The 25,307-nt window shown below is 58.1% G+C and overlaps 1 protein-coding gene across 6 annotated transcripts in view; it reads left to right on the forward strand.

Annotated features, from left to right (window-relative positions):
* The window catches only part of FAM53B (family with sequence similarity 53 member B), a 128,228-nt gene that overhangs the window by 51,488 nt on the left and 51,433 nt on the right, over positions 1-25,307 (forward strand). For 4 of the 6 annotated variants that reach the window (XM_027528345.1, XM_027528346.1, XM_027528347.1 and 1 more), the window contains 2 exons: positions 6,422-6,476; positions 20,462-21,240. In XM_027528345.1, coding sequence (XP_027384146.1) covers positions 6,422-6,476; positions 20,462-21,240 — 834 coding nt within the window. Of the gene's footprint in view, positions 1-5,283; positions 5,693-6,421; positions 6,477-20,461; positions 21,241-25,307 lie in introns of those variants that run through there. The other 2 variants (XM_027528349.1, XM_027528350.1) reach the window with 2 other exon arrangements.

The following is a 25,307-nucleotide window of genomic DNA, read 5'->3' on the forward strand; positions in this document are numbered from 1 at the left end:
GGATGCAGGCTTCAGGTGCAGGCCCCGTCCACCACCAGGGCCTTCACACCACCACCCACCCCCCGGCCTGTCTCCTGAGCCGCCACTGGCCTGGACTTCCTTGGGAAGAAGCATGGGCCATAAACAACCAAAGAAAGAACCCCCGCACCCCAGATAAGACCAGCCAAGTAACGACAGCCCCAGAACGTGGAATCAACTGATTAGAATCCGCTCTGCACGGCCAGCCAGGGTGAGAAGAAGATGGGGGGACTTTAGCTTCGACTTCCTAAACGGGTCGCATCATCCTCGGGTGAATACCATCAAGATAACGACAGGAAAGAGGGAAAAGCTGTCCTCTTTTGTTTTGTAATCAGACTAAGAAGATACCAGAAGTTGGGGTTTCAGATTAAAAAAAAAAAAGGAATGGTGAATCACCCCCAGGCGGCTTCAGAATTAGGGAAGCGAGAGGCCCTGCAGTGAGGTCAGAGCCTAAAAAAAAGCTGCAGGTGGACGTGCCCTGGGGGCTTGGAGACAGTGGCAGAGGAGAGGCTTGGGCATCGCACCCCCACAACCAGGCCCCGACCTGCTTGCTCAGAGGGTCCCTGACGCGGTTTCCTGGTTCTCCTTTTTTCTGTAAACTAAAATACTGGTGACAACGTGACCTCCCTACTCCCAGGGGAGGCGAGAAGACAGCAAAGGGACTGAGAGCCCTGGTCTCGCCTCCCCCACCGCTGGGGGTGGGGGGCGGTGCAATGACTCGGTTCCCCTTTCCCCCACTCTGCCCGGTCGCCTTCCTTTCCCCCTGAGTGGCCCTTCCTCCGAGTGTGCTAACATTAGCTGCTGCTGCTGGAAGGCCGCCCAGACATCTGACCTCGGGGCCAACCTTCCCCAAGCTCCTTCCCGCCCGCCCACGCTCCTGCCGAGGGCCCGTGGTCCCTCCTCCCCAGGCAAGCCTCCCGGCCCCCCTCTCTGGAGGCTGGAGACCGGAGGGAGCTAGGGGTGCCCTGCTCCGTGGAGGACGGGCCGGGGAGCGGTGGGGTTGGGGGGTGGACAGAAGCCGGAGGAGGGGCTCCAGGCCACCTCACTTTCCTCATCCTGGAGGTGTTCCTGGCCACAACAGACACTCCATGTTTTTGGAGCAGGTCCTTGCTTCCACGCTTGTCAGATGAGGACGCTGAGGGCCTTGCCCAGCAGGAGAGTTCAGGGGCCATGTCAGCTGCCCCAGGCACCCAGGCTTTTCCCCCGTCCTGCTCACCCGGAGTCAGCATTAGGCCTGACGGGGCCCCAGCCAGGATCCCAGGCTGGAATCCCAAAGTGCGCAGAGCCCGAGGCCGTCCCAGTCTGCGCCCCCACCGTCCTGGGCAGCAGAGACCACCCCCCACCCCCATGGCTGTCCTGCAGCCTGGGAAGCCGGGGCGCCCACCCTGTGTCCATCAGCCTCCACCCTGGGGCGCCTCTCCCTTCTCAGCTTCTCTTCCTGGCCTGCCTCGGCCTCCCACTTTCCGCCACTCAGGGTTTCACCCTGTTCCCTTCCGGAGGCCGGAGCACCGCCCTTGTTACCCTCCCAACGCGAGCGTGGGCCCGTCCGCATTGCCCCAAGACGGCATCAGCAGAAGGAAGAGTGACGTTATCGCCCTAGTCTGCAGAAGGAAGCCACGAAGACGCATGGTGATGGCCAGAGAGGAGCTTGGCCATTTTCTGTCTGAGCTGGCTCCTCATTAAATGATGACCTGAATTGAGTCTTATTTAAGTCAGGGCTTCTCAGTCAGACAGACGGCCCCTGGAAATACCATTTGGTCTCCAATTTCTGTCTTTCCTATGGAAGATGTAGTTCCAAGCTTTCTCTGCTGATGCAAGGAGTCTCCCAGACACCAGGCTGTGCCCTGGTCGGGACGGTGGGGCTCAGGAACAAAGGCTTCGGAGTAGCAGGAACAGCCCCGGGAGCAGAGCTCGTCATCCTGGGGACACAGCGAGGGCCCCGGGTGCACACTCGTGTGCGAACCCCGAGTGTCTTGTGAAACCTCAAGTGGTGAGAGCTTCCTCCACCCCGCCCTGCCCCCGGGGGGCCGGTCGGGCCTCACCACATCGTCCACAGAGCAATGGGCTCATCAGCCTTCCCACAGCGGGTGCAGAGGGCTTCGAGGGTTCAGGGAGGCTGGCTGCAGAGCAGCACAAAGCAGTGGGGATAGACCGGCCCTGGACAACCTGGAGTCCAGTGGGGAACCTTGGTGCTGGGCCCAGGGAGCGTGGCCAGCAGTCGGCGTGTACACGGGGCCCTGGGAAGCGGTGGGTTATGCGATGTCCTGGCCTGCCGGCTGCCAGCCCAACCTTGTGGACAGGGCTCAGAAAGTGAGTTGGGGGCCCTGATCTTTTTTCTTTCTTTCTTTACGCCAACAGGAGGCAGAAGCCCCAGGGGGAAGTAGTTAGCTCATGACTCTTTCAGCCCTTTTCTGACCTTAAAGTTGGCCAGCGTCCTGTTAGTCAACATTTCTCTACTGCTACTTTGAAGGGATTTGTCTCCACACACAAACCAGTTTGAAACGAGCATCACACAAGGATGAAGGAAAAGAAAGAGGGAAAAGCTGCATTTTTAGGTGGGACGGGAGAGCAGGGAAACACCATTGCCCTCTACATATTTTGGCCGGTTTCCTTGTATCTTTTTAGTGAAGCAGGTTTCACTGACAAAGTATGCTTCCTCGTGGTACTGGAAGCCTCTGCCCAAACACCGCTTTGAGCGGTTGCGTGATATCCCTTCAAGTGGCCAAGCCTACTTCCCCCGTTATTCTTCTTGAAGACCCCCATGAAATTGGCCAGGGTTCCTCGGACGTAAGCAGCTGGGGCCACCTTCCGCTGATACACACAGCAGAAGAGAATCCACTGGCGCGATGAAGAGAGACTTGGGAGAACTGGTGACTGAAGTTCCCGGAAAGGGCAGGGACAGGCCCACTGGGAGGATGGTGGAGGCGGGTGGGGGGCTCCCCACCCGGTGGACCGGCCCAGCACCCCTTCGATCCAGGGGGCAGAGCCCTGGAGCAGGCATGTCCGGTCAGCCAGGCCCACCCTGTGCAGTGCAGGGGGCTGGGGTCGGGGTGATATCCCACCAGGACACCCCCAGTGGGAAGGGGAGGAGCCCCAGTGCAAAATTGGGGTGCTGTTAGCAAAAGAAGGGCGCACACCGCCTGCCGTGCCGTTTAACACTCAGCACAGTGGGGGTTGTGCCAGGATGGGACACGGAGAAGGTGTCCCTTCTTGTCAGCTCTCCGTGCACACAATGGCTGATCCCCCTGCACCCCGGGTGCAGAGTCAGAGGCTGTGTGTGTGGGGGGGTTGCCCCCGACTTTATCTAGCTGATGCTGTCCCCCTCCCCCACTGAGTTGCGACTTGGCAGGAGGCCAGTGATTTGGGAGGGCAGCGGGTTGTGTCCAGGGAGAGTCCGTTTCCATCAGGCCTGCGTTCGCCAGGCACGTGGCAGCAAGGGCGGGCTCGGGCTGGCTGCGGGCCGCAGTGGCGGGGTGGCAGAGAAGCCCTGGGGTGCCCGCTCTGGGCGGGGGATGCTGTGGACCGGACCACGGCCTCAGGGAGGCTTGATCTCGGGCGAGTGAAGTCTGAGCCCAGAAACAAAGCAAACATGCGCGCGGGGTGGCGGGGGGGCAGCTTTCAGCAAGGTCCCGAGGAGAAGAGCGCGGGTGGGCAGGGCGTGTCTCGGCCGGGGAAGGCCGCCAGGGAGGCCACGTGACAGGAACCAGCCACAGAGCCAAAGGCCCGGGCAGCAGCGAGCCGGACCGTCCCCAAGCGGCATGAGTGAGGCTGGGGTGGACGCAGGCTTGGCTCACGGGCGCCCGGTGGGTGGCGGGGAGTGGGGCACAGCCAGGTTTCATCCAGGTTGTTGTGAGTGGGGCAGCCACGGGGGCTGGGCCCCCTAGGTCTGCGTGGAGGATGGACGGTGCAAGACGAGCCCAGGACCAGGTCAGGGGCTCACCTGGTCCCTCGGTGGACAACGGTGGGGCTCCAGCCAGGCGGTGTGGGGAGCCAGAAGCAGTCGTATCATTAGTGCGCGCCCCCCCAACCTGGCGAGCAGGTCCTCTTTGGGTGAGTGAGTGAATGACTGAATGAATGAGTTTTGAGGGCCAGCGGCGCCCTGCATGCTAACCCGTGGCTCCTCTCTGCGGGCCCAGACCCCAGCCTTTCTGGTGCCCGTTCGCGGGCCACATTCCCGGGGGAGGGGACCCAGGTGACCCCTCTGCCTGAAACACACCTGCTGAGCGAGAGGTCAGTCAGTGGGCAGCACACCCCTGACGGTCCGCACGCAGCATGCCTGCCTCTGCGTCCGTAAACCCGGGCCCCTGGTGGCCCCTGCGTGTGCCAGGGTGGTGACACGTGGCTCCCGCCTCTGTGCACCCTCCAGCTCTCGCTGGCCCGCCTTGCTTTGGGTTCCTGTGGGCCTCCAGCCTGCGTTAGGGCCCCCATCCCTGCCCTTCACGGGGATGCACTGAGGTGGGGTGGGGCTGTGGTTCCCAGTGGGTGTTGGCTCCGTGCTATAAAGGCTCCTGCAGCGTCGGGGGCCATCCCCCTCGGCCAGCCAGGCCCGTGGCCTCAGCCAGGCCAGCTTCTGTCTCCCCCGAACCTTCCCTGGGCGCAGGGCCTGCCTGGCTTCCACAGGCCGCGCTGCCTGGAGGCAGGGCTCTGAATGTCTGTCACACCCACTTTCCATGAAGTGACTCTGGGGTGAGCTGGGCAGGAGGCAGAGGCAGCCCATCTTTAACTTTTTCCAGGTATTTCCCCGGAGGGCTGTCGGTTGGGTGGACCCTGGGAGGGAGACCTATCCTAAAAACATAAGGATTGTCTTCAATCCAAGGTGGGGGACTGGAGGAGGACAGCCCAGTCTCCCTTTGTACCCCACACCCCCCACCCCGTAAGTTCCTTCAGGACCATCTCTGTTTCCCCCAGGAAGCCCGCCCTGACCTTCAGCTCCCAGCGCCCGTGGCCTGGTCCAGCTGCCTCCAGTCCCGCTCTCTGTCTGATTGTGTGACCTCTAGGAAAATGTGGGCTTCCTTGGGGCCGAGGCCACGTCCTTCACCTCTGTGTTCCAGGCTGGTCAGGACAGACCCTTAATAACCTGATCAGCGAACACACTACTGGCCAAGGGCAAAGGTCCCCAGCTTGAGCAAGCTGAGGACAGGGGTGGGGAGCCCCTGCCAGATGCCAGCTCCCCTCTTATCTGGGGGGGCCAGATGTTTCTCGGCGGCCACACCCTCCCCGTCCAGGCGTGAAAAGAGCCAGGGCCTGCGTCCCCCCCACCCCTGCCCCCCGCTCCTGGGACCAACAGCCAGGCACGCGTCCCTGTCACTTGGGGCTCTGCTCAGCGGTGAGAGCCCCCTGTGAGCACTGACCACTCCGGAGCCGGGAGCTTCTTTCACCATCGCGCGCTCCACCCCAGCACAAGCCTGCACCTGACTAGTCGCCGGTACATGTTTGTGGAGCGAATGGATGAATGAATGAGTGAAGGAAGGGATGAGTGAGGCCCTTCTTCCTGGGGCCCCGACGGGCGTGGACGGTCTCCTCCTCATTGGAGGTCAGAACCGGCCTCTTGACCTGGGTCTTGGCTAGCGCTCGAAGCCCCGGAACGTTCCAGGCTTAGGTTACCGCGGCGCCGTGGATTCTTCTGGGCGACCCCCTACCCTGGCCTTTCACCCTGTGACCACAGTGAGGCAAGGTATGGGGTGAGAGGGGAGATGTGCAGTGTTTACAGGGGACAGGGAAACCCTTGTAGAAATGTGGCACCGGGGAGTTCAGAGGCCATCGCCGTGTGTTGAGACCAGACGCAACCCGAGTTTCTGTTTCAGTTCTCGACGGTGTCTTGGCGGGCGGCGGGGCCCCTCCTGGCTGCGAAACAGCTTCCGAGACAGGGCCACCCTCTCGAGCTTCACAGAGATGGGGGAGCTGCTCCTCTTGCGTCCAGGAGGAAGGGCTAGGGGGTGGCAGGTGGGCCTCTACCCTTTGCTGGAGGCTCGTCCTGTCCCCAGGGACAGGAAGTGGTCGCCTGCCCTCCTCCCCGCCCCGGGCTGCGGGGAGGCTGCTCTCCAGCCCCTCCTGCGCCCTGACTCCGCATCACTCACGTGGACGAGTCCCCTGGTGTCAGGAGTCACGGGGCTCCCTTGTGTGTTTTTAAAGCCCGTTAACTTGATGGACTCCATAGTTCACCCGAGGCTCCGGACAAGAGCCCAGACCTAATTATGGGCAGATGTCTCTTTTAGTACTTGTTTTTTTGTTTTTTTTTTCCTCCTCCTTTGCCTGATCTGACATTTTCCACCCCACCCCCCCCGCCACCTTCCATGCCCCCCCCCCCTTTTAATTGTGACTTTAGCGAGGGAATCAGTGCAGGGTCATGTGCAGACGTGCTTCTTATGACTTGAAGAGTGATAGCTTTTCTGGTTGTTTGCAGCACACGCCAAAGAAGATGAGTCAAGGACCGACACTTTTCTCTTGTGGAATCATGGGTGAGTAACCAGGTGGCTGTGGACAGTCCTCCTCGAGCGCCTTCCCCCAGGGCCCGAGTCCTCCAGGGGGAGACGCTAGAAGCCCTTTCTGGATGCAGGCACAAGGAGCGGCCGCGGGGAGACTCTTCTGTGTTGTTGGAACTGTCTCGGTCTCAGTGCTGGAGCAGGGCAGGGGCTACGGGGGCTGAGTGAGGGGCTGGGCGCTGGTGCGTGGTTTACAGACGTTATTTCCAGCAGTGACACCTCGAGTTTGTGTCTGATCATTAACGTGACCACGTTCGTTTCTTTTTTTTTTTCTTAATTCAGAAAAATGCACCATTCGTGTAAAGTACAAAATAACAATCTCACACAGCCCCAGGACCCAGTTATAACTGCTGTTAATATTTTGGTGTAGTTTTTGTCCTTTGCAGTTTTTACATAGCCAAGTCCGTGATGAACGTATGATTATACAAATTTATTAAAAACTTTTGTTTTTGCTTTTTTTTTTCTGCATACTAATAATGACCCATCATTTCCCTGCAGCATGAAAATTGCCCATCCCATGCGTGATAATGAGTCTATAATATTGTCTTTTAAGGAGGTAACTCGTTTCTCAGTTGTTGGGTAGGACTGTTCTGTTGCTCTCACGATTGACGGTGACTCAGTGTCTGAATCTCGCTCTGCCTTTCGGATTATTCCTTAGGGTGGTTCCCGGGAATGGAGTAGAGAGGCCGGGGGGCAGGCACATTTTCATTTTTAAGGCTCTTGCTTTGTGTTTCTGTTATGCTTTCCAGAAAGGTTGCCCTGGTGCCCTGTTGACATGCAAGTGCTAATTACCGTTGTCCGTAAGGGGCCGAAAGGATGACTGTATTGACTGTTGATTCCTCTCTGCTCCCGGTGATGGGGCTGCTTCTCCTTGCGCCCTCTGCCCTGGACTCCTGCCCGCTTCCAGGACATGGCTTCTGATGAGTTTCTGTAAGCCGGGCTTCCGTGGCGGGTCCCCTCTTTGCGGTTTCAGGTTTGCCTCCCCAGGACTGCGCTCAGTGCCCGTGGCCTTTTGTCTTGGCCCTTTTCCATCTGGGCACAGCGTTTTCTTCCGCAGGCTCAGTTCCCATAGGTGGAAGGCGGGAGTGGTCCTGGGGAGTCCTTATCACGTGTCACAGTGAGCGTGGTGCCGTGCCGTGCCCCTGAGGTGCAGGGTCCCCCTGGACTCCACAGCTGCTCTAGGCGGCAGGCAGGGGCGCTCCGCTCACATCTGGGGTGGCACTCAAGGCCCCTCAGTGGGCAGAGCTGGACCCCGGGGCGGGGAACGACTGTTTGCTTCTCACTCTCAAGCCGCAGCTGTGTGGGAGAGCCCTGGGCGGCCTCCTTGGTGCTTGCCCCCTGGGGAAATGGAACCGGGGAGCTCACCTGGCCTTGGTTTACCCGTGTGACACACTTCTGAGGCCTGTCCCCACCAGAGGCTTGGCTGCACACCTTGGTTGTGGTTAACGGCTCTCAGCAAACCCTCCGCGCCCCATCCACGTGGCCCAGAAGCCCGCCTCCTCACCCTCTTCCTGGGCCAGACCCACAGTCGGGCTGCAGCTGGGCTGTCTTCCTCTGGTGTGTCTGGGAAGGGGAGTGAGCGGGGCTCCTGGGCATACCCACCCCTCTGCCCAGCTGCCCCGCCCCAGGTAGCTCAGAATTGGGCCAGACTGGTGACCCAGATGGTGGAACCCTTGGTCTTTATTTCAAGACCTTAACCGTCGGCCTTTGCTGTGAGCACATCGCAATAAGTTAGAGCTCTCGAGGGTTCGTGATGGTGGTGCTGGCCCTCACACAGTCACTGCGAACTGTTTACCTTTTCCAAGCCTCAGTTTCCTCATCTGTGAAATGGGTGTTGGGACAGCACCTGCCTTGCTATGAGGTCTCCGAGACTCTCGGAAGGAGCTTGGCGCAGCGTGAGCACCGTACGTGACAGGTGGAGAAGAAGGCTGAGCTTAGATTGAGAGTCCTGCTCCTGTGAGAGGCCTCCGCGCCCCCAGGGACCACCTTGGTTTCCTTGGTGGGCATTGGATGGGGGGTGGTGCAGGTGCGAGTCACCCTTTTGGAGAAGGTGCTCAGGCCCGTGGAGCAAGGCAGAGGCGAGCAGGGGAGGTCTCTTTCCAGAGTCCCAGAAGAGTCCATCTGAGCCCGCCGAGCCCAGCAGTCTGCCTTCTGCTGGGGGGGCCCGGGGCTACAGGATGACTGGGCTGCTGCCCCTCGGGGCTCTGGTGCGCAGGGCAGCCCCTCAGGAAGGGCTCCCTGGCCCATGGGCTCTTCGCCTCCACAAGGTCTGTGCGCTCCTGCTCTGCCGGCTGGTGCCAGGGCCCTTCCAGACAGTGAAGGACCACGGGGTCCGTGCAGTTACCCCCACTGCCCCTTCCGTGACTTCTCTCTCTCTGTCTCCCATCTCTCCATCTTTCTGTTGTCCTAAGCCCTTCCCTGATTCGGGAGATCCTGACCCACCTGACAGCACGTGCTACCAGGGCTTTTAGAAAAGTCGGCCCCAGTCTGGTTCAGTGTGCCTTGTTCTGGTCGGTGTTTATTGAATCCTCGAGGGGGCTTCTGTCTAGTGGAGGAGCAAGGCCAGGGAGCGTGGACTTCCCCTGGACCCGTGTAAAGGGGGCCCTCAGCGCTGTCCTCCTGGGCCTCCCTCTGCAGCCTGCACCTCGTGGGGTCCATGGGATTTAAGGAGACAGCAGCACCTGCGAGGCGCCGGCTCGCACCCCACCTCCGTCCTTTCCCCGCACTTGCTGAGGTGGGTGTCAGGGGTCCGAGGCCCTCCCCAGGCTGTGTGCTTGTGGAGGCTCCGGCCTGGGACTCAGTGTGCGGCCGCGCCCTATGACACGTGCGAGCAGCAGCCTCGAGACTTTCTCTCTCTGTGCCTGGTTTTCCGTAGTAAAGAAGAGGACCGCCGGGGTGGGGGTGGGGGTGTGCGGCCCTCAGCAAAGATGAAACCTCACAGCATTATAATCACCAAACCCCCTGCCTGTCTCCCGAGACAGAGGACTCCGGTTCTGGCCCTGATTAGTGGAATTCTCCCATGAGAGCTGGGGACAGCGTGGACCTGGGACTCAGGGCATTTCCCTCTCAAGCCCCCGTGCAGGGGTCCTCGCTGGACACTGGGATGAGCTGGAGGGTTTTGTGAGTGTTCGTAAGAAAACCCAGGCAAATGTGTTTGGTGGGAAGGGCCTGTTGGCTTCTTCTGGAGAAGCTGCCTTTGCTGGGAGCTCAGCCTCCCCTGCACCCAGGGAGATAAAATGGTTACTAATATCATCAGTGTTCGCAACAATGTTTCGGCTTTTAAATACTTCCGCGCTCAGTTATCCTGAGCTGGACTGCAGGGCCCTCCCCGCGGGTCTCCTCCCCTCCCTTCAAGTTTGGGAGCTTGATACAAAGAAGTAGTTTTGTCCTTTTCCAGCGTGGGGGTGGGGAGACAAAGTCAGCGTGACTGTGGACAGGAGAAGCGGGGTGGAGGGGAGCCAGGCCACGGCTGGCCTGCCCTGCCAGGGCTGAGTGCCCGGCCAGCCTGGGCGCCACAGGGCTCCTTCTATAGCAGAGGCGATGCCGTGCCTCTGGGTTTCTCTCCTCACCTCCCAGACCATCCTCAGCACGCCTCCTGGGCTGAACCAGAACTGCCTCTGCAAACAGCCTCTCTGGGGAGAGCCGTGTCTGCCCAGGGAATTGTGTTCCTGACACAGGAAACCCTGGTCAGGTGGCAGCTTCAGGGGTGTGGCCCGCCCACCAGGTCAGCTGGCCTGACAGGTGAGCCAGCCCTGTTTGTAGCCGTGATTGCTCATGGGTGCACACGGGGGGCTGGCTGCTCCTGAGAGGACCTCCCCGAGCCAGGCTCGGGTGGGGCAGTCGCCAGGGAGTCCTCGGCCCGTGGCTCCTCCACCACTGGGCCTGGGAGGTGCTTCTTCACGCTGACCCAGGGTCACGTGTGGATGGGTCAGATCTCTTTCGGTGAAACTGGACAAGCAGGTGAGAGGGGCCTCCATTCACCACCCTGGGCTCGGCTCCTCGCACCCCCTTGAACGAGTTCCATGTTGCAAGGACACTGGACTCTGCCCACTTCTCTCTCCTCAGCCGTCGGGTGAGCGGGAGACCGGGAAATCAAACAACATGAGCAAGCACGTGCAACCCCGGTTACTTCCGAAAGGCCGCTAGGAGAAGGCGTGTAAATACAAGTCCATGGACGGGGAACAAAACAGTTCAGATGCTTAAAAAAGAAAAAAAAAAAAATTGGGTGGAAACCCATAATTACTTTAGGAGTTATGGTAATAAATTATTTATTAATGTAAATTATCTCACAGGCAAAGAACATAGAGGAAACTTGAGCAGAAGGATCATACATTATGTATAAAAAGGAATTGTAAAAATATTATAGCAGCCCTCCTTGTGCCACTGTGGTTCAGATTTGTCAGCATTTTAATTATAAGCCCTTACTTTCCATGTTTAATTACTCGCTGTTAAAGTCTGCTCTGTACACAGAAGGCTTGCTCCTGGGGGCACCCCTGCATTAGTTTCTACAGGGTGCCCCAGTGGGCTGTGCTGAGCTGCACAGAGGAAGAGACTGCACTTTGAGGTCGGGGAGCTTTTGGTCTTTTCACCCTCCCACCATTTGTTGCTGAAAGTGGGCTGTGATTGCAGCAAGCGGGGAAAAAGCCAGCATTCGGAGGTTGAGTGTTTCAGGTTTCCAAGAGCAAACGGAACACAACTGAAATGAAATGAGCCGCAGTGATAACGAAGCCAGAATTTCTGGTCTCTGCCGCTTTTTCAGTCTCTCTGAGATAGCCACACTGCACATCATCCTTGGACCCAGGGCCTCCTATAAGAACTGATTATTAGCCAAAATAGGCTAGTACAAAAATCCATAAAGAGTGCCTAGGATTGATTTTTAAAAACGTAGCTGATAAGGACTACTCTTATTGACTGTAGTCATCGGTGTGGCTTGCCCATCTCTAACACGGCGTGAGGTCTGTCCACGCAGAGTGCTTTCAGTCTTTCCTTTCACCACTTAGGTTTCAGACGTTTCTGGTATAAGGTACAGGATGGGATGTAGGTACAAAGTGTAGCTGGCACATGATGGCCATTGATGGTTGCAAAGGGAGCCTCCCGGGCCGCCTTCTCACCCAGGCTGGCCTGACATGGTGGGACGGGCGAGGGAGCCCCAGAGGTGCCAGAGGGCGGGGAACGGCAGCTGCCAGACTGGCCGTGGGCACCCCCCACCCCCACCCATGTGGTGCCTCTCCAGGCCGCTTCCAAGTGGAGAGACGGTCGTTAGGAGGTAGCCTGGCCCCGCTGCGGGAGCATGGCCTTGGGATTGCAGACTGCTGTTGGCAAGCGACATGTCCCTAGGCGAGACACGAGGCCATCCTGTCCTGGAGTTGGTCTCCCCAGCCGTCACGTGGGGGAGCGCTCTGCTGCCCTGCGAGATGAGAGCTGTGCTTGGGGTATGCACTGAGGCTTTCCCTCAACTTCAGTAAGGATCCCACTGAGGTGGGTGTGGGGGGGGGGGGGGTTAGCTAATTGACAATTAATGCAGCTATATTGACAGTTTCCTGAAGAGCTCTTGCAGTGGCCAGTTTCCTGCTCTGTGTCACGGTGCCCAGCTTTGCTGCGCAGGTAGGTTTGGAGTTGAGTCCCTGGCTCCTGCCCATGGCCCATGCCCTGTGCAAACACGCAGCCAGGGTGGGAATCCGAAGGCAATGGATGGAACAGACCGCTGTGTCGCTTGGGAGATTTCGTGGCCCTCGTCTTTTTCTGTTTGTTTCATCTTTGGCCCACGCTGTGCACCATGTGTGGGATCTTGGTTCCCCGAGCAGGAATGGAGCTGTATGACCCCTGCAGGGGAAGCACAAGAGTCTCAACCACTGGGGCGCCCAGGGGACGTCCCGCCATGTGAATACTAGCTTTTTCCTACAGACTTCTGGGGTTGGGGTGCAGCAGGAGGTCCATTCAAGGCAGGAAGAGCTGTCACAGGGCCCCAGCCCATGCTTCCGCCTACAGATGGGAGACCAGCCCACCCTCCCAGTACCCAGTTGGGAGGGGTTTGTACCCCTTCACTGTCTGGGGATCCCCACTGGGCCTCTTTCTGTAAGAGAAAGAGCCCCCCCACAAGCAGTGGCCGCTGCCATGGGCCACCCTCACCTGGCTGGTGACGGCAGGACCCCAGGAACCCCCTGTACCCACCAGCCTGTCAGACGTCTTCCCAGTACCCTTCCAGCTAGCCTTCCCTGGGTGGGGCCAGGGGAGCATTGTCTCCAGCCATCCTGGCCCCTCATCCTCCGGCCCTGGGCTGAGGTGCTTGGCATCCTGTGTTGTCCCTGAACCTAAGATGCACAGACATTCTCTGATTTATTGCAGGTGAAGGTGGGCATCGCCAGAGGCTGAGGTTTGGGCAGGCAAAGCCCAGGAGCCTTTTCTGGCCCAGCCCTGTGTTGAGTCTCCATCCTGGTGACTCAGGGAAAGAGGTGCTCCCATGGGCCAGGGGCTCCGGAGTCCATTTAAAAGCACACGGTGCCGTGTGGGCTCGCTCATGCCACTGTCCCGTGTGTGCGTTTCCACCTGTGCTCTTTTCGTAAGAGCGATGTAATAAAGCGGGCTCCAGAAAGACACGGAGTTCCCACTGAAAGGGCTGGTGAGCTGCTCCCCTGCCCTAGATCAGGCAGAGAGTCCTTGCAGCCCGGAGGCCAGGTTAACACAGCCCCAGCCCCCAGGCCAGGGGAGGGGAGGCTGGTGTCAGCACAAGCAGACAGGTGTGAAATCCGAGAATGAGTCAGCCGGCCCCAATCCGACTGAGGCCGGCTCGCTCGGCCCGAGCGGCTGCAAGAGCCTTCCGTGTCTTGGGTCTGTGCTTCAGGTGTCTAACCTCTTCTAGAAACCACATTCTGTTGTGGTTATGTCACCATAGAGCGGCCTCCAAACACGGCGTGAAGATATCCAAGGCTATCTTGTGAACATAATATGAAGGCTTGTAGTCCACTAAGATTCTAGGCGCCCTGGGAATTTCCCTCCAAGTTTAAGGGCAGAAATGGAAACAAGAACATTTGAGGTCACATGCTATTTGTGTTCCTCTGGGTGTTTTCTTTCTCTGAGCTTGGAGATCCATGCACCCAGCAGCCTCTGCCCTCCCCAGTCAAGGGATCTCCAGACCAAAGCCTGTGAGTGTGTGTACACATTGCTGGGAGCGGGGAGTATCTGAGTTCTGTCCCCTAGGTGTGGCCATCAGCTTCTTCTGTGCTTCCCAGACACCTCAGGCTCGGTTGTGGAGCCTTAGCTTGGGAAGGTCCCCTGGAGGCCATCTGGTCCAGTCCGTCTGTGAGGGAGCAAGACGGCTTGTGTGATTTGTGTGTTTGTGTGGTTGGCCCCCACCCTCTGTAGAAAAAGCCCCGGGCGTGTGTATCCTGCACACACACCCACACACCCACTCCCATGTATAAACCTCAAACTTGTGAAGATTGGCCCAGCAGGGAGATGGAGAAACCTGAGCTGTCCCTGAGGGTTGCAAGTCATGGGGCCATTGAGAACCTCAGCAGCCGGGGCCACTGTCCTTGGCCCTTACCGTGTCCGCTGGGGGCTTGGTACTCGGACCTTCCCTGAGAAGCTGCAGGCCATGGCACGTCTTGCGGGGTGGGGGGCCTCCCATTAGTCCCGTCACGTGAACGGTCGGCCTCTCAGGCCTTTCGCACTGGCTCTCCATCCAGAACACGCTGTGCAACTTGGTGTCCCCACCCCCATCCTGTGAAAAGGGGACCTCAACATACTCTAAAGGCAAAGTCATCCTTCTCCATAATTCTGCTTTCTGTTGTTGCCCCAAACAAAGCCAGCGTTCAGTGATGTTCTGAATGCAGGCTTGTGGAGACCGGCATGGTCCACCCTGCAGAAGCTTCCTGGTGTGGCTGGATGGTCTGACTGGGCCTCCATGGAGATGTTTGAAAGACACCCAGGTCCCTGTGCAGCCTGCAGTCTCGAACAGTGGTTCTCAGCCACTTCACGTGAAAATAACCCGAGGAGTTTATTAAAAGGCAGGTTCCTGCTCCGAGAGATTCTGTGTATCACGGCAGGGACTGGGCCTAGGAATCTGCATATTAACATCCCCAGCAGACACCCCTCTGGTGCTCCCAAAACCGCTCTTTGAGAACACCCAAGTCCTCGTTCCAGACACACCCCACGCGGGAGGGCTGGGGCTCAGCTACCCGAGTCGCCTCCAGTGTTGTCGTCACGGCCACGCTGCTGTCTCGTGAGCCCGTCCTGTGGCCTGCGAGGCGACGGTTCCATTCTCAGGGTAGCTCTGTGCAGAGGTTACAATCAGTCTCCTCGTTCTATAGATGAAGTAGCCGAGACTCAGAGAGGTGAAGTCACTTGCAGAGCTGGGGCTCGAACCCAGGTCCACAGCCTTCCCACCACACCAAGTCCTCCAGCTCAGTAGACTCCTCGTGGCCACAGCCATCGTCACTGTTGAAAGGGTTACGGTTGTTTGTGCAGAGACGGTGTTGAATGGAGGGGCGGGGGCGTCCGGTATCCTCTCCTTGGAGCCTTACTGAGGCCTTCTGTACAACGTGACAGCGTGCCCAGCGCTCAGGGCGGTTTGCCATTAAAAATTAGCTTCTATTCCTGTTTCTTTTGTTTGGTGACCTGACCCAGCAAATCGCCTTCTGTTCCCTGAGCAAAGGGGGAAAACACACGGGCTAAACATAGCCTCGATTGTTTTTACTTTTCTTTATGTTGTACTTCTTGAAGTGATAAAGATAGAAACAATTAAAATATTATCTGCTCCGCAGACAGAACAAGTAGCCACCTGGCTGGTGTTGACACACAGTAGCAAGAGCTCAAATCAGGCAGGGCTTTGTGTTTTCAAAGTGACATGGCCACTGCTGGGCCAGCCACTGTCCCGGTCAGTTCCATACACGACCATCCCTGGCCCCAGTGGGGTGGGGAATTCATGGTACAGCCCAGGTCGGACCTGCTTGGCCAAGGGACGGCTGGTTACCTGTGCCAAGGGCAAGGGATAAGCGAGACCACGTGAACACCCACGGTGTGCTGTGTAGTGTTTATCTGCTCTGTATCACTCTTCCCTCCCTCCACCCCGCACCGGCTGAGGTCTGCTGTGTGCCAAGCCCTGTGCTGGGCGCAGGAATGTCAGGCCGGGACCGCCCTCTGGAACTTGTAGCTCAGCAGACGAAACAGACACATAAGCAGATAACGAAGGCTCAGTTACTGCGAGACACGTGACTGAAGGTCTAGGCGAGGCACTGCGGGTGCCCATAGGCTTGTGTGGGAAGGGGTGGACCTGCAGAGGAGGCGATGTGCGCGTTGGCTCTTCGATGGGGAGTAAGAGGCTGGCGGGAGGATACAGACAGGAGAATAACATCCTGGGTCTCTTCCCCCTTGGCGGAGGAGCTGCAGATCCACCGTGGTCACATTGCACCCTCATTTAACCAGTGGACTGAGTTGAGAACTGATTCTGTGAATCCTCCCTGCAAGAGACGTTTTATGTGTTAAGGTCCTGTAGAGGCTTCCTCTTTAAAACAGGAGTAGTTCCTGAAGGTGGGTAGGAACGCGTTCGAGTTAGCCACCCAACCCTGGTTCCCACTGGCGATTTGAGAGTTAACCTCAAAACAAATCATATGGGGGACTTCCCTGGTGGTCTAGCGGTTAAGAATCCGCCTTCCAGTGCAGGGGACACGGGTTCGATCCCTGGTCGGGGAACTAAGGTCCCACGTGCCACAGGGCAGCTGAGCCCCATGCGCCACGATTTCTGAGCCCGCACACTGCAGTGAAGACCCAGCACAGCCAAAAATAAATAACAAAACAGCAACACCACAAAAATCGTGTGCACACCCCTCTGTACGTAGACGCTAGTCGCGCTCATTCCTGCCATCGCTCTAATGAGCTGTAGTTTTATGGGCTCTTCAGGGCTGTGGACGTGAAACCAGAAGGAGTGGGCCTCGAGGGCTGTTTCAGGGGTTTTCAAGGAATGCTTTGGTCTCCCTGATTCCTGTCTGACTTGTGCCGTGAAGGGAGGTTTGGCACCTGCAGCGTGGGTCTCCTGGGGAGACCACGCGCAGACGGAGCCTGGACGCCAGGCTGGAGTGTTTGCCGCAGGAAGCTGCTGCAAGGGACGGACCGTGAACCCGTGGGAGCCTCAGAAAGTTCTCTGGAGAGAGAGAGAGAGGAGATGGGACTGGACTAGGGAGCCCCAAGGGGTCCAGTCAGGAAGCAGCGAGATCACAGGTGGTCACTGCAGAGCAAAGGGCCCTGCTGAGCCAGAGAGACAGAATGTCAGTGCTTAACTGGCTCCTCTGCCATGCCCTTTTCTCATGGTTTCCCAGAGATGGGAAAGTTCCAGGACAGTGAGGTAAAAAGGGAGCAGAAAGTGGTATCTTCTGAGGACAGAATCCCTCTCCTTGACTTCCTGGGTCTCCCAGGGCCTGCGAGAGAGACCGTCTCTTGCGGGCTCCCGGCTCCTCAAGTCGGGGCCATGGTGGCGCCATCTTGGAGCCTTCACCGCCCTTGGTCGGCTCCTTGGTTCCTTGCTTAGCCGGCCACTGGCCCACCGGGCACCTCAGAGAAGTCTGTGGCAAGCGTTGTTCGGCGAGGACTTCCTGAAAGACTGAAGGAGCGAACCCAGAGGAGGATGGGGGTCCTAGGCCCTGGCCCTCCACATATTTGTACTTAACGAAATGTAGAAACTCCAAGAAACAAAAAGGAGAAAAATCAACTAGCTCTCTGCCATTTGACTGTGAACATGTTGGCTTGTTTTCCTTTTTATCTTCCCATATAACGTATGTGTTTTACTAAAGAGGAGTCACGCTATCTCTATGGTTTTATGTCCTCTTTCTTTATGTCTAGTATTACATTATTAACATTTCCCCACATCGTTAATATTCTTTGAAACGGCTTTTTTCATGTCCATGTTATTCCTTGATGCTGGATTTAACACCCCTCTTCCCCGTAGGCCCTTTTTAGCTGTATTTATCATTCTGCCATCACTCGTGTCATCTTGCGGAGAAGGCGCTGGCGCCCACTCCAGTGCTCTCGCCTGGAGAACCCCATGGACGGAGGAGCCTGGTGGGCTGCAGTCCAAGGGGTCGCTAAGGGTCGGACAGGACTGAGTGACTTCCCTTTCACTCTTCACTTTCATGCATTGGAGAAGGCACTGGCGCCCACTCCAGTGCTCTTGCCTGGAAAACCCCATGGACGGAGGAGCCTGGTGGGCTGCAGTCCATGGGGTCGCTAGGAGTCAGGCACGACTGAGCAACTTCACTTTCACTCTTCACTTTCATGCATTGGAGAAGGAAATGGCAACCCACTCCAGTGTTCTTGCCTGGAGAATCCCAGGGACGGGGGAGCCTGGTGGGCTGCCATCTATGCGGTTGAACCGAGTCGGACACGACTGAAGTGACTTAGCAGCAGCAGCATGTCATTTTGAAGAACATCATCATACATAAATCTCCACCTTTTTTGGAGGATAAGTTTTCTTCTCAATCTGAGATGGTTGTGACTCAGTCAATGTTAGTTTTTTTTTTTTGTTGTTGTTGTTTTTAAATTTTACTGTTAGTTTACTGAACTTTCAACTGCTGATAAATGTCAAATTGAACCTCTTTTAAAAGAATGGTGACTACTTGAGGAATAGTGTATAATGAAGACCTGTTTTGAACAATGCATGCATACTAAGTCGCTTCAGGTGCATCCAACTCTTTGTGATCCTGTGAACTCCAGCCCTCCAGGCTCCTTTGTCCAGGGAATTCTCCAGGCAAGAATACTGGAGTGAGTTACTATTTCCTTCTCCAGGGGATCTTTCTGACCCAGGGATCGAACCTACTTCTCTTTATGTCTCCTGCATGGGCATGTGGGTTCTTTACCACTAGCACCACCTGGGAAGCCCGTTTGGAACAAAGTAAATGCTGTTTGCAAAAAGGTAAATTTTGGTAATGCTCTGTCAGATTGGCTTAAAGAGACACGTATCAAGACTGGCCGTGCGCCAGGGCCCAGGCACATTTCGGAGGTGAGATGAGTTGGACAGTTAGCATCAGTCCTACTTCGTTCCCGGCTGGCCTGACGAGGCAGGTCTCTCTCCTGCATCTCCAGCTTCTAAGGACCATGGCCCCCCCGACACATGGGAACAGCCTCTGGACAACTTATGCATGTCCCCTGCCCCGGGTCCCAGCCCCTCAGGCTCCAAGTCCCGTGGCTGCGTCAGGGGCCCTCAAGGAAAGAGCACACGTTGAACCCCTTTGGCTTTTCCTCTGGCTCGTGACGCTCCCCCACAAGTAGCTGCTGGTCGTGACATTCACCATGGGCTCAGTGCCTGCCTCGGGTGTGTCTCTCAGGCCCTTTGAGGAGTGGCCCCTGGTAGAGGAGATGGTCCTCCAGTTCTTGCTGCACTCCCGTAGGTGATGTCACAGGTTTCTGAGCGATGGCTGACCTTGCATGACTGGTAGACTCCTTGAGGGTAGGGCCGAGGCGGGATTCCCCTGCGGCTGCCTCAGTGCCCGGTGTAGTGGAGAGAGCAGAGGGCTTTGGGTCGGGCCAGCCTGGGTTTGCATCTCTTCAGCTGTTAGCTGTGGCTTCGGAGCCACTTACCGCACCTCTGCGAGCCTGGGTCTCCCCATCTGGGCAGCGATGGTAGCCAGGCAGGACACACTGGTTACACCCACCACCCACGGGGCTTGCACAGTAGTTGTCTGCCGTGCTGAGAATCAGCGCGCGTGAAATACCTGCTGACTGTCATTTCAGGTTTTACTTCTACCAACTGACTGACTCAAACCATACTTTTCTCTGTATTCACATTTGCGGAGTTTATGAAGATGTGGAGATTAGAGAAAACCAGAAACATGTTAACACGTCGATTCCCAGCAGCACAGCGTATTTCTTAACTCTGTTTTTGTTTTATTAACTGTGTCAGATTTGTCTTTGAGCTCCTCAGATTCTCAGCACAGGGCCTGATTCCACAGCAGAAAAACAACACACAGTTCCTAGCAGGGTTGGCTTGTTTGTGCGTTCAAGGAGAGACCCCAATACGCAGGTTTAAATTTCCACTTAGGTCTCTTTGCAGCCCAAAACTTGATTCTACGGACTTTAGCAACCTTGTCCTAGATTTTAGCAAGTGAGCAAAAGCAAAGTCCTCAGTGATTGGCAGCTGTTGTTGTGGTTGGCTGTGGAGCCTTTTGGTCGAGGGGATGTAAATCAATAAAATATCCAGTTTCTATTGTCTGCCTTCGTTTTAAAGAGGGAACTCAGGTCAACTAACCTGGCAGCACCTCCAGCCACCAGCCACTCTGGGGGTCCCGACACGCTCACCTTTGGTCGTGGTCTTCCCCCAGGCCGTCGAGTCCCAGCCCCAGAGCAGAGAGCCCTGAGATGGAACGTAGCAGACACGTTATCCGTGCTCTGCTGCCGGCCAGGGTGGAGGCCGGGCAAGTCGGTTTCGCTTCTAGAGGATGAGAGGCCTCTGGGGTGAACAGTAGTGCTTCAAACTGTCCTGGGAGGCTAGGGCTTCCCCAGTGGCTCAGTGGTATAGAATCCACCTGCAGTGCAGGAGCTGCAGGAGACATGGGTTCCATCCCTGGATCGGGAAGACCTCCTGGAAGAGGGCATGGCAATGCTCCTCCGTATTCTTGCCTGGAGAATCCCAGGGACAGAGGAGCCTGGTGGGCTAGAGGTCCATGGGGTGGCAAAGAGTCGGACATGACTGAAGTGACTTAGCGCTGGAGGCCGTGCAGTATGTTGGAAAGAAAACCGTGTCAGGAGTCGTGGGGCTGCCCTGCGTCTGACTCAGCACCTTGGGGGACTCACGTCCGTCCCTCTGAGCCTCAGTTTCTCATCTGTAAAGCGAGGCCAGACTGGATGGCTTTTTTAAGGGCCTTTCTGTCTCTAACCTCCTGTTTAAAACGGGTTCTCGGTGAGGCGAGAGAGGACCGGCGTGAAGGCCCTTCTCAAAGCCCCGTTTCTCTCTTTTTTTGTCATTTCCAAACTAGAAAATGACAGATGGCGAGACCTGGACAGGAAGTGCCCCCTTCAGATCGACCAGCCGAGCGCCAGCATCTGGGAGTGCCTGCCGGACAAGTGCCAGGACAGCGCCCTGTGGCACCGGGAGGCGGCCACCACCTGCGCGGTCACCAACCTGATCAAAGACCTCAGCCTCAGTGACCACAACGGACACCCGTCCGCGCCCCCCAGCAAGCGCCAGTGCCGGTCGCTGTCCTTCTCGGACGAGATGGCCAGCTGCCGGACGTCGTGGAGGCCCTTGGGGTCCAAAGTCTGGACGCCGGTGGAGAAGAGGCGCTGCTACAGCGGGGGCAGCGTGCAGCGTTACTCCAACGGCTTCGGCACCATGCAGCGGAGCTCCAGCTTCAGCCTCCCGTCCCGCGCCAGCACGCTGTCCTCGCCCTACGACCCGGCGGGACTCCACCCGCGGCCCGGCGGCCCGCCCGGCCCGGGGGTGCTGGGCCCGGCCACCTGCGGACAGGCAGGCGACCTCTGGGGCCCCGCGGCGAGCCCCGTGGGCGGCGGCCGGCTGGATATGCAGCGCTCCCTGTCCTGCTCGCATGAGCAGTTCTCCTTTGCGGAGTACTGCCCGCCCTCCGCCAGCAGCACCCCCGCCTCGACGCCAGAGCCGGCCAGGCGCTCGGGCGGGCTGGCCCGCAGCCGCTCCCAGCCCTGCGTCCTTAATGACAAGAAGGTGGGCATCAAGCGGCGGCGCCCCGAGGAGGCACAGGAGCAGAGGCCCTCCCTGGATCTTGCCAAGATGGCACAGGTAAGAGTGCCCTGCCCTGAGGAGGCGCTGCAGAAGCCACCAGGGGTGTCTCGGAGCCTCCCTGGATCCCGGTCCAGCCCGGGCAAGGGCAGGGTGCCCGCATCGAAGAGGCCCGGGAAGCTGGTTCATTCCCTCGTTCTTAAAATCTGATACGGTGAAAAATGAAATCAAGCCCCCCACCCCCCACCCTTAAAGCCATTGCCATTTCAAAACAGAAACGCTCTCTCCCGGCACTAGCAGTGCTGGCTGTGCAGGAGCAGAGAGCCAGGAAGAGGCAGGCGCAGCCTCACAGACGCTGGGGGTCCCCTCCTGGCCCTTCTCAGGGGCCTCCCGCAGGAGCCCCTGTCCCCACAGCTGCTGTAGGAACCGCTCGCACAGGTGGGGTTCAGCGTCACTCAGATCATGCTGATCCCGAGGTCAGGGCGGTGAGTGACGGTTTCAGAGGATGAGACGACAGGGGCTGGGGGGCGGGGGAGGCACGCACTCTTGTGAGTGAGCTGCCGAAAGCGTGCGTCCAGCAAGAAACGGCACTCACCCTCGCTGCCCCTGGAGGTGTGGCCTCTGGCCACGCGCCCTGTCACTCGCGCGTCATCCTCTGTCTTGGGGCCCTGGCCGCCCTCGCTCGTGCTTGGTCTCGGGTGTTGGTTTGAGTGAGCTGAACTTGGAGTTAATGCACCACCATCAGAACAGCCTCCAAGCCTGAGAGCTGCCTGCATTGGGGAGTCCCGAGGGTCAGATCCCCAGGAGCAGGGCTGGCCCCTCGAGGACGGATGCGTACGGTGGGTTCTGGGTCCGGGGGGCCCTTGGGTGCTCAGGGCCGTCTTTTCTAGTCTTATTGTCTGAGCTTCAGTCGCGGCTGGGCTTGAGGGAATGGAGACCAGCTCGGTGGTGAGAGGTTGGCCTTGCTCGGGAGCATGTGGCCACGTCCAGACAGGCAGGCTTGACGTGTCCACTCCTTTCCAGGCGGGCCTCATGGCCTTCCTTCAGTGGCCAGCACTGCCTTTTCTCCAGGCCTCTTTTCAGCTGAGAATGAAAAATACAGCTTCTGTTGATGGCATTTCCTCCTTTCTCCCTTAGTCCTCCGTCCCAGCCTACAGGTCCCCACCCCAAAAAAGAAGAGAGGCAGGTGTCTCAGGTCCAGAGCCCCCACCTGGCCCCCAGGTCCACTCTTTCTGGCCACCTTTGTCCAAGAGCCCAGGCCCTGGCTCTGGACCAACGGGTGGTGCCTGCCTTTCTCTGTGCCCGTGGGGGTCGCCTGGAGAGGACCCGAGGGGAGGACCCCACGGGACCCCCGCCCCCAGCCCTCCCATCGCTGCTTTCCCTTCCTCCCCATCGCTGCTCCAGGTGAGTCTGAGCTGGTCAGCGATCTAACACATTCATTCAGGTTGGACAGGCAAGTGGAATTTTCCTTCCTGGAGAAATGTAAATAGGTAAAAATGCTGGAAAGGTGACAGATTTGGGCAAAGAAAATCTTCTGAAGAAAATCCAGAGCCACGAGTTCTGGGTGTGATAAAACGGCTTCAGTTAAATTTTTAATGCTGAGCTTATTTTATTAGCTAATAAGCTAGATAGGTAATAAAAACAATGTACATGTGTTATTATATTTTACTGGCCACAAGTTGGAATAACACCATGGGCATCGTCGGAGACATTTCCCGCCCTCACTTGGGGAGAAACCGTTTAAAAATACATTGTTTGGTGGGGCCGTGCCCAGATGTATAGATTGCTTCATCGGCTCCAGGCAGGCCTCCAAGATCCTGAGGAGGCTGCCCTCTGTCCGCCTGTCTTTCCCCAGCCAGGGCCTGGGGAGGGCAGAGTCCAGGGAAAGCAGAGAAGGGGCCCCTGGGAGGCATGTGGGCCTAAGGGCTGCAGCCAGAGGCCTGGAGATGGATGGGCCTGAGCCGCCCCCGCCACCAAGCCTCTGGACCCGGCCAGCCCTCTTCCCATCGGGTGGCGCCTGCTTCGACTCCCCCACCGGATGATTCATGGCCCTGGAAAGTGGGCCTTGCTCCTCTGGGAACCTCAAAACGCCAGGCCCAGGGCCACCTCTGTGCATCTGAAGAGCCTTGGATGCAGTCTGGAGCATGTAGGACCCCTGTGCCTGGTACCCTGTGAGCCGGTGTCGCTGGCGCGGGACTTCCTGCCCCCAGACTCTGTCCTCCGCATGGGCTTCCCGCATCAGTAGCCACCGGGGAGGGCGTCCTGTGCCAAGGGTCATCGCTACTCCGCATGTCCTGCTGGCAGTCTGTCCGCTGGACCTCAGACCCTCTCGTGGGTTTTGGATCTTGGTTTGTACGTTTGTCTACCTGGTAGGAAGGGTTCCAGGTGAGCTCCGTCCTCCAGGAGCCCCTGTGTGCGTGGGCTCTGGGCCCAGGTGCTTGAGAGACTCGGTCTGCGGGTGCAAAGCGAATGGGGCAGAAGGCTGGTGGCCCCAGAGGTTGGACCTCTGGGATGACGGGCAGCTCTGAGAAGCCGTGGCCTCCCCCAACCCAGCGGCGCTGACCGGGGCTGGGACCTTCCCCAGGGTCTGTGTGTAAGCCCCCAGGGGCACCCCGGAGCCTCTCCAGACTGCCGGTGGAAAAAGGACCAGGGAGAGACCCCGAGAGAGGCAGGCGGGCGGAGAGACCAAACATTCTGAGGTCCGGGGCTGCCTCATGCCCACAGGGAGCCAGGGAGCCGTGGGTGGGCCCCACTCCGAGGGGCAAGCTCTCAGCTGGAAGCCTGGGGCATGAGGGTAGGTGTGATCTCGGGCCAGGGTACCCCTGGAAACAGGCCCTTCTGGAGCACGGTATTCCCCTTTAGGTCCTCACTTGGCTGGACGGGGGACGTTGATAAATCAGACAGCCTCAGAGGTGGGGCAGAAGGCTGGTGGCCCTGGAAAAAGTGCTTCACATCTCTGTATAGCAGATAAATACTGTGCCGACCCCCGCCATCAACGTAGGACTGCTGGGAGGAACAGGAAATCACGTGTGTGCACATGTTTAAGTGTGTTGAGTAGATGTGTCCGTGTGTCTGTGTGTGTATATGTATGTGTGTAGCTTATGTATGGAGGTCTGCGTATAAAGGTCTGTGTGTGTCTGATTATCTGTTGACATGCGTGTGTGATTCCGTTTACATGTACATCCCCCGTGCTCTGCCCCCCGCCCCCACCGCCGGGGAGCTGACGGATGCTGACCGTCGTCATGGTGGGGGGCCCAGGGCTCGCTCTGGGCATCTCCAGGGGCAGAAGCAGGCCCTGAGGGTGATGTTCTGCAGACTCCCCTCTTCATTCGTCCATCTCTTTCCTTCTGTTTTCAGTCCTGGCCACTCACTCCTCGTCAGTTCCTCTTCTTGCCTTATCCTTGGCTTCTGGAAACGGGAAGGAGGCCTGGCCTGCGGCTGTGTTCCGCTTGTAGTGGGCTCTGCCCGGGGGGCCAGGGGTCGTGAGATGGGGCAGAATCCGAATCTCCACCTGCCCGAGGAGGCTGGTTGGCGCGAGCACCCTTGTCTCACGTCTGTCACCCGGGGAACCAGGATGGGGGGGACTGCGGGAGCCTGCCAGGCGCCCCTGCCCACCCAGCCGGGGTGCAGGCACAGCGGTCCAGCTGGCAGCAACGGTGGCTCGGCTCCCACAGTGGTGGGGTGGGGGTGGGGCGGGGTGGTTAGCAACTGCTTTCAAATTGTCTTTACTGCTTCTTTTTTTTTTAAATTCTGAATATAATTTTTTTAACTTTTGATTTTGCATTGGAGTGTTACCAATTAACAGCGTTGTGCTCGTCTCCTGCACACGGCAGGGTGACTCAGCCATACATATCCACGTGTCTCTGCCGCTTAAAACCTGCATGCCCCGCTCTTGGGCGGGGGAGCTGGTCCCGAATAGGGGAGGGTGACTGCGAGGAGGAGGCCCTGGGGGGCGGATGACGCAAGGACCTGGCCCCGAAAGGCCCTCTCTCCCTGGAACTGCAACTGCAGCCACTCCGTCCACAGAGCGAGAGGCTCGGAGGCAGCCGTGCCAGGTCTGACCCTTTCCTCGACCTCCCTGAGCCGCTTTCCTCGGGCCCTTGCAGCCTGGTGTTTCATATGAAGCC

This window comes from Bos indicus x Bos taurus, chromosome 26, assembly GCF_003369695.1.
Source record: "Bos indicus x Bos taurus breed Angus x Brahman F1 hybrid chromosome 26, Bos_hybrid_MaternalHap_v2.0, whole genome shotgun sequence".
Lineage (NCBI taxonomy): Eukaryota > Metazoa > Chordata > Mammalia > Artiodactyla > Bovidae > Bos > Bos indicus x Bos taurus.